This window comes from Argiope bruennichi, chromosome X1 (assembly GCF_947563725.1).
Source record: "Argiope bruennichi chromosome X1, qqArgBrue1.1, whole genome shotgun sequence".
Lineage (NCBI taxonomy): Eukaryota > Metazoa > Arthropoda > Arachnida > Araneae > Araneidae > Argiope > Argiope bruennichi.
In genome coordinates, this window is record NC_079162.1 from 97,995,856 (window position 1) to 98,004,600 (window position 8,745).

An 8,745-nucleotide genomic window follows, 5' to 3' on the forward strand; every position below is an offset into this window, starting at 1 on the left:
AAACCCTTTTGATCCTGTTAACTTGTGAGAAAATTAGATTTTTGAAAATTTTAGAGTTTAGATTGGAATGGTAGTTACATAGTTTTGTTATTTTAAATTTGAATTCATCCCTTTTATCGTATATACCAACTATTGTTTTATCATTAGCAATTTCGATTTTTAAATCCAGAAAGGTAGCCTCAAGTTGATTTTTATTTGTATCTGTTAGAATTAAATCTTTTGGATAGCAATTAGTAACAATATTAGTATTGTCGAAGTTAATCAAAAGTAGGTCATCAATATATCTCCACCCGTTTATTAAATTATATTTAATTATTTTTTTTTCTCATAGTAATGTAGGAAAATATTAGCTAAAGCACTTGAGAAAGCTGTTCCCATTGGAATGCCCTTGACTTGTTTATAAAAATTAATACCATTAAAAACGTAATTTTCAGTAATATTAATTTAATTAAAAATGAATTTCCTAGAAATTACTGTAATGTAAATTTTTTAATTAAACAAGGTATGGTTTGGGATTAATCCTTTGGCTCAAATAAAAATAGAACTTTCCTTGCATATTAGATCACTCAATAGATGGCGCTGGGAGCCTACAATTTTTTTACTAATTTACCGTTAGTATTTTTAAAAAGCGGGAATCACAATCGATAGCTTAAAATTTCCTTGACTGCTGATGGTATGTTCTGGCCTTTTCGTTTTTTCCTTTAGAGCTATTTTTTGTTTTTATTGTTATTTTTTTATTGTATTTTTACTTTGTAGTGGTTATTTTCTTCTAATTTGTTGTTTTGTATTTTCCTTTCTGTTAAAATGGTATATCTCTTGGGCCTAATTTCAGGGGATTTTCGGGGCACGAGGAATAATTATTAGACTAATGTCTGCATTTCCTTCACAGAAAAAATCCCTTTCTTTGAATCCCTGCCTGAGGGTGACCCTTGAAAAAGTCTTCAGGCCGGATTCTTTTTTATATTTTTTAATATTTTTTTTGATTTAATTTTTATTTGGTTTTTTTTGATTTTCCTATTAACTTGATTTTTATACTTTTGTATCAATTCATCTGTGTTTTGGAAGTAGCTGCAGTTGCACTCTCTAAATACTATGAAGTTCTTTTTTGGTTTTAGTTTGAATAGGTAATAATTTTTAGTTGCGATTTCGAAACTGTTTTGTTTCGTTTTCATTTTAGTTTCGTTTTCAAACTATTTCTTACTATAGATTGGTTACTTTATATATATATATATATATATATATATATATATATATATATATATATATATATATATATATATATATATATAATATGTCTTTGTTTGGCAAGTTATGTTGATATTTCACTTGTATAAATATCTAATATTTTACAATCTTGCAGAACATTCTTATTTTGAATTTGGTTTTAAAAGTAGTTAATTAAGAAAAATGTCAGAACACCTGAAATTCCTTTTGTACTATTGTGATAAGTCAGTGTTTTCAAAGCAGCATTAGATGTTCGTTATCAAATATACTTTTTGAATGAAAATGTGTGGTAAAATGCACAGCTTTATATTAAAGGCTGCTGAAATGACCATTTTTAGCATCTTTTCAATTTGGCAAATAGTTTTGTACATTATTTCTTCCTTCTAAGTAGCTGAACATTGCTTTATTATCATATGTTGATATAATGGTGTTCATTGAATTGAATGAAAAGAAAGTATTATTCTTGTGAAGTTATTGTTCGGTTGAGTATTTTATTACAAAAAACTTGTTCAATGCTGAGAGCTGTCAATATTAATTTTGTTTACTTTAAAAGCTATTGAATCTATATTGTTATACAAAATCTACTGTTTGGCAATTGATTTAATTACTTTTTTGAGTTTAAAAGTCATGTTAATGTTGGGTTTTCTTACTTTAAAGGTTTTGAAGAAAATTTTTCCCTGATGTTTTGTTTTGATACTTGACTTTTTCACTTTTCATTTGAGTTATTTGTTTAAAAATTTTTTTGTTATATTCAAACTTGAGAAGAATCCTGTCTGATTTCTTAAATTTTGGTCCTTATGCTTTTTAATATCAGAAACTGTTACAAAACATTATAAAACTGGAAAATAATTATTTTAGAAAACTAAATGTATTTTTCATTAAACTGATGTTTTGGTCAAAAGTATCTGCAGATCAGTGTTCTCTTGAGCTTAATTAATTTCTTATTATATGAAATTAAGTTTATATAGTCTTTTCAGTTCTGCTCCATAGATCAAAGTTATGGTCCACCCTCATTTCTACGTGTGTATTCTCTGCAGCCTACTCCAAGTAATGTGAGCAATATTGAGGAAGAAGAAGATGAGAAAGGTGTTTACAAATGCGGTTGGGATTCTTGTGATATGTACTTCTTCTGTCGTAAGGATCTTGCCTATCATGTGAATAATTCGCATGTGAATCAAGATGAAAACTCTTTGTATCGATGCCACTGGAATGGTTGTGCCCGGCAAGGAAAAGCTATTAATGCAAGGTAATTTAAAATTTTATTAATAAAGTTGCAGTAATGCAATTTTTTTTTGCAAAATTTAATTAAAATAAAAAAAAATGAAGAAATTATATTCCATAAAACATATATGAAAATGAGGGGCCGTTTCTTGTTGACCATTCATTGACTAGAGGAGTGATTCATTATAAATAGCAACTAAACATTGAAACATTTTACTGAGTTCATTTTCTTTTCTTTTATGCAATTATATTATTATCCAATACCTTTGATGGGAGACATTCTGATAATGATTGTTAAATTTCTTACAAAAATACTTACATTTTTTTGTGTCTCTCTTGCAAATGTTTTGAATTACTAATTTTGAGGCCAAAAGTATGCATATTTTAAATTGACACAATTAAGTTTTTCCTTGAATGAAAAAAAAAAAAAAAAAAAAAAAAAAAAAGAAACCACTTGTGACAAAAATGTATTTTTTTGTGCCAATAACAGTTGGTAGTTTCGTATAGTGACCAATTACAATTTGTTGAATGTCTGTTTATTCTATTATTGGAATTAAAAATAAAATTAGAGATTAAAGTTTTTAAAAAATTAAGTGGCACTGACATTAAATGAGAATAGTGAACATTTGAAGTATTTTAATGTTTCTAAAATATTTATTATTCCAGAATTTTTGGGGGAAGGGTCGCATTTAGATGCTAAACAGTTTTAAAGGTTGCACCTTTTAAACTGTTTCACTTATAGTATTCAAGGTGAATAATTAACAATAAAAGTTGTTTTCTTTAAATAATGATAAACTTTAATTTCCTGATTCATCTTTAAGTATTTTAAGTCCTTTCTTTATTGATGAGAAACTAAAACTAAATTTCAAAATCTAAGGATTAAAATCAAAATTTTACAACTTTTAAATGCTGTTAGAAATCATTTCCATATCACAATCATTCTTAGAAAAAGGCCCTGAAAGCCTCTATCTTTTATCTTCTCCAATTGCAGTTTTTTTTTTTTTTTTTTTTTTACTTAATAGGAAGGCAAACTTGTAGAAAAATTAAATAATGTAATATCTCTGTTTTCTCTCCTTTAGATTTTCTTTAAGTTTTTGCATTTTGTAATTCTGAATTTCAGTATATGGAAATATATGAAATAGTTATATTGTCTTCATTACATATTTCAGATACCGAATGTTGATTCACATCAGAACCCACACACATGAAAAACCTCATGGATGTGATGTTTGTGGTAAAAAGTTTTCCAGATTAGAAAATTTAAGAATTCATATCAGATCGCATACTGGTAAGCGATGGCATTTAAAAACTCCAAACCTGAGCATTTAAAATTAATTTAATGTTTATCTTTCAGGCTGTTTCTTGGCTGAATCTTATTACATTCTTGTTGTCTTTTGAAAGAAAATAACTGTAATTTGATTTACTCTTTAATTCCATTTAAATCTGAAAGAATAATTTTGAAAGTACTCTTATTTAATGGAAAATGGAAATTGTAAAATTCAAATAAGAAATACATTGGAGTTAGGCTAAGGATTCTATCAAACTGAGGGTTTCTAATTGGGCTTGTAAAATAATTCAGTGTACTGTGTGGAGGATTTCCACTAGGCATTTATGTGAGGCCACTGGATTGAAAGGGGCCATTATCAGCTGGATAAAAAAGTTAGTATTAGCCTAGTTGCCAAATAAATAAATTTGTAAAAAATACAAATTCTTTGAATTATAAAAATATTAGCACAATATTAACACTTTGAAAGTGTAATCAGTCTGGTTCTTGTGTATTTCATTGTTCATTTATTGCAGTTTTTATAAACATCAAGTATAGTATGTATTTTTATAATTATAAACATTGAATGAAATAATGTGATCTCAGTCATTGTGCTTGAATTATAATAAAGGAATGAAACATGCATTTGCAACAAAGTAAATAAATTTAAAAATGTTAATGTTAAAATGTGTTGAAATGCGACACCAAAAGACAGACTGCATAATGTTCATTGTTTAATGCAACAGAATGCATAAATCTGCCACTGATAGGCCTTGGTTTTTAATTTGAATGTTTTTATGAATTTAAAATTGATTTAAATTGATTTTTTGGCTACTTTTTTTTTATTATTCTCTATCATTTTTGCCACTTTTTAATGTGATGCATTTCAGTGAATAAAATCAAATAACCAGGTAATATTATAAAAAAAGTAAAAATATATTTTAAAATATTTTGAAATAAGATTAATAATTGCTAATTTTAAAACTTTTAAATGAATTGCTAATACAGGTGTAAAGAACTTTTTTCAAAAAAATTTCTTTAAAAAATAAAGGAATAAAGACAATTTCTAGTAAATGTGCATGGTTGAAGTAATCTAAATATTGTTGTAAATTATTCAGAAATATTTTTATGAACTGTTAATTTTTAATTTAAGAAAATTGGTGTCTGATATTTCTGCATGATTAAATTTTTTTTCTGTGCAGAAAAAGGCTTCCTACATTTCAAAAATTCATTTGTAGATATTTACATTGTTTTTAAAAATTATCTTTGTGATTTTTTTTTTTTTTTTTTTTTGTTTTTTGCCCGAAATATATGAATTATTGTCTTATGAAATTTTTTATATATATATACAGGTGAAAAACCATATGCTTGCCCTGTAGCTGGTTGCAACAAAGCTTATTCGAATTCTAGTGATCGTTTTAAGCATTCTAAAACCCATCAAGAAGACAAGCCGTATGTATGTAGAGTTGAAGGATGTGATAAAAGATATACCGATCCTAGTTCTTTGCGTAAGCATATGAAATCTAGTGCTCATGGTGGTGAAAGTAAGCAAAAGGTGAGCAGTACATCACAATTAGTTGAAAATAAGAATGGTGATATTTTAATTGAAAATTCTGTTGCAAATAAAGATCTAGTTAGTACACCTATTAAAAATACTTCCAAACTCGGTGAACGTGACAAACCTTATGCTTGCAAAGTTGAAGGTTGTGACAAAAGATACACTGATCCCAGTTCACTTCGCAAACACCAAAGAGCTACCTCACATGGTCGAGACCCAAATACTTTAAAAGTAAAGAAAGCAGTTAAGGAATTGAGTATTTATAATTTTGAGGAAGAAAAGGTTGCTACAGGTAATTTAAAGCTGTTCAACTTGGGTACAAGCTGTACTTCACTTAATAATTCTTTTGATTTCAAAACATACCATAAAGATGCACATCTCTCGAGAGATTCCAATAACTTGATAGCAAAATCTGGAGTTAATAAGACTTTACAGAAAAATGTTCTCAATTCTCAGGTATTTAATGGTGCCGTAAATATGGTAAATAGAGATATAGGACTTGCATCAATTTCTGATGAACCTACCAAAGATTGTAAAGAAGAAAAGAAACACTGTTTTGGGGAATTAAGCAAGAGGCTGAAAACTGAGGATTCAAAACCTTTGGATTTAAGTCTGAGTTGCTCTTCTCTAAATGATAGTTGTGTTGAATTTCAAGAACTGGAAGACAAAAAAATCTTAACTGGATCTTGATCAAAATTTATATTTATAGCATATATTTTGTTATGAAATACTTTGTATAAATATATTTTAAATATTTTCATATATCTATATAAAATAATATATAAGCTGTTATGACTCTTGAAATGTTTTGTATTTTTAATTTATATTTTGGTGTTGTGTGTCCAAAGCTATAAAAGCAACTTTTCTAGTTGTTATTCATCTTGCAAGGGCTTTTGTTCTACTTATTAAATAATGAATGCATAATTTAGGCACGTTGGTTTTTATGTGTGTGAATGTGTGCATAGTTTTTTAAGTAAATTTTTCATTAAAGTGACATAGATTATATATAGGTATTTAAATTTTTGATACAGATATCTTTAAATTATTTATTAGTCATAATACTCAAGACGATTAATGGTAGAACTATACCATTTTCCTTTATATGTGATTGTAAATATTTATAGCTTGTTATTATGTGACAAATTAAATTGTGTTCAAATATTGCCTGTGATAAATTGATTTTTTTGTGTGTAAAGAAACTAGAAAATTTTATTTTTTAAGCATTTGCTTCCTGAATATATGGGCTTTTATATGTGCAATTATTGCATATTTGCCTTATATTTGATAATCAGAGTTGTCTTGTTTTAATAACTCTTTTTATATAGTGCAGTTTAGACAATTTTATTGTTGTCAGAAAACTACTGTCATGTATTGAATCATTGTCTGATAAGTCCTTTTCATATCCTTTAATCTGATAAGTCCTTTTTAGACAGAATATGGTCTTTGTTACATCAGTTTGAATTGCATGCATTGTTTCTTAAGTTAGTGTTGTTGATCTTGAAAGCCAATCCATTTGATTATATATTGAAATTATTATTTTAGAATTTTCAATATTCTAGTAGAATTCTAAATATTTCAAAACATTACTACTAAAGTAGTTTATGCAAGTATCCTTTAGAAAAGGATGGAAGACGTTTCATCTGGAAAAGTGAAAAAAAAAAAAAAAATCATCTTTGTAAGGAATAAAGAAGAATAAAACAACTCAACTTTATAAATTAAAGTTCAGCATATCAGGAAATCGAAGAGTGATACTCAATAATGTTTCTTTGAATGCTTGCTTTTTAACTATCTAAATTTTAAATTTTCTAAATTTTTTGGCTTATCATTTTAGCATAAATATTTTAGAAAAATATAGTGAATATAATATTCAATTCATTTAAACGGATAATTTGAATATACTTATCTGTTATTTTTTTCTGTTCCTTTCGTCTCCAAATGAATTTTTCTTTATTTTTAATCTTGCCTTGTTTAAATATATAATCCAACGGCACTGAGAGCATTTTTAAATGAAATTTTCATGAATAGCATCTTCTTTTCTTATATGCTGTTTCATGGGAAATTTGTTAGTATTTATTGGTGCACATTTGGTTGTATTTATTTGGCTATAGAAAACTAGATCTCGCATGGATTGTCAATAGATATTTTGGCTTTTATCTTTGCTAAATTACACATCGTACGACTTACAAATTATGTATTCAGTGTATTTAGAACTGGTTTAACTGTTTTCAGCAGTCAGAAGTCTCTTTTTAACTATTATTGAAAGTATCCTATTTCCTAGACGAATTATGTATGATTTTGCTATTCCGTTTGATTTCTTCAAACAAGTAGCTAAATGAATATTTTTGGATATCAGGAGTTTTGATTAATCTTTTTTCAAATAAAACAATTGTCACTAATAATTTGAAATATTTTTATTCTAAAATTAAACCAAATTTTTTTTAAATATATAGTTTTCTCTCTAGATTGTAGAGAAAAACGGAAGTTTCAATTGAAACTCACCAGTTTAGTGTTTGTTGACGATTTTTCATTTTTGGAATTTATGTACAATTTTATGTTGAGTGTAATTATGACATTCCACTTTTTTTTGTACTCTAGTGTTTGTTATGAAACTTGTTTCCATTTTTTTTTCGCTCAGAAAATAAAAAAAAAATCGTGTTGTTTATAGAAATGAATCATTTTGCAGTTATTTATTAAAGTGAGTAGTTAAAAAGTACTTAAGATGCTTAATTATCAATGAAAATTGAATTAATTATGAATCACTTGTCATTATGTTTCCATTCATGTATTTATTTGCCTTTTATTTACTTGTTTGATAATTTGTAACAGAATAAGTAATGCCTAAATTTGTTGAATGATTGCTAATTGAGCAAGCTTAAGCAAGCATTCGTCTTAACAAGAATTTTTTATTCAAACTTTTAACTGCACTTTTATTTCTCTATTTAAAAATATTCAAGTTGTGTTAAAATAGGGACTTTTAATTTTATTTGGAAAATATTGTTCGTACATATATTACAATTTACTGTTAACTGTCAAATATTTAATAAATAGTTTGAAATTCTATATTTTTTTGGGATTTTTTAACTACTGATATAAATATCACTTATATAAAGTGACAAAAATATTCTTTTGAATTTTGTTTAGTCTTTTGAAAGTTTTCTATAAATGTTATTGAATGAATTTTTAGCATAAGGTGAAAATATTTTTTTCGTGCTTTCATTATAAATGAACAAAATACTTTGAAACCTTTGAGAAATCAAACATTTTGTCCTGCCTTTTTTTTTTTTTTTGGTAAGCTAAAATGTTGTTTAATTCACTATTGAGGTTTGCTTCATTTGTACTTTTTTCTATCATTGTTTAAAAAAATTGCATACTTTTGAGTCGTAATTTTTAATTAAGCTTGTGAGAGATACATAAACTGATTGAAAGAATGATTGGAAAATTGAATTTTCACAATAAATTGTTTTCAGTTAGTTAAATA

General features: G+C 26.4%; 1 protein-coding gene across 6 annotated transcripts in view; it reads left to right on the forward strand.

Moving 5' to 3' along the window:
* LOC129959124 (zinc finger protein 143-like) overlaps positions 1-8,288 on the forward strand; it is a 30,491-nt gene extending 22,203 nt beyond the window's left edge. For 4 of the 6 annotated variants that reach the window (XM_056071940.1, XM_056071942.1, XM_056071943.1 and 1 more), the window contains 3 exons: positions 2,193-2,470; positions 3,615-3,733; positions 5,062-8,288. In XM_056071940.1, coding sequence (XP_055927915.1) covers positions 2,193-2,470; positions 3,615-3,733; positions 5,062-5,957 — 1,293 coding nt within the window. In that variant the 3' untranslated portion in view covers positions 5,958-8,288. The remainder of the gene's footprint in view (positions 1-2,192; positions 2,471-3,614; positions 3,734-5,061) is intronic. The other 2 variants (XM_056071941.1, XM_056071945.1) reach the window with 2 other exon arrangements.
* The last annotated feature ends 457 nt before the right edge of the window (positions 8,289-8,745 follow it).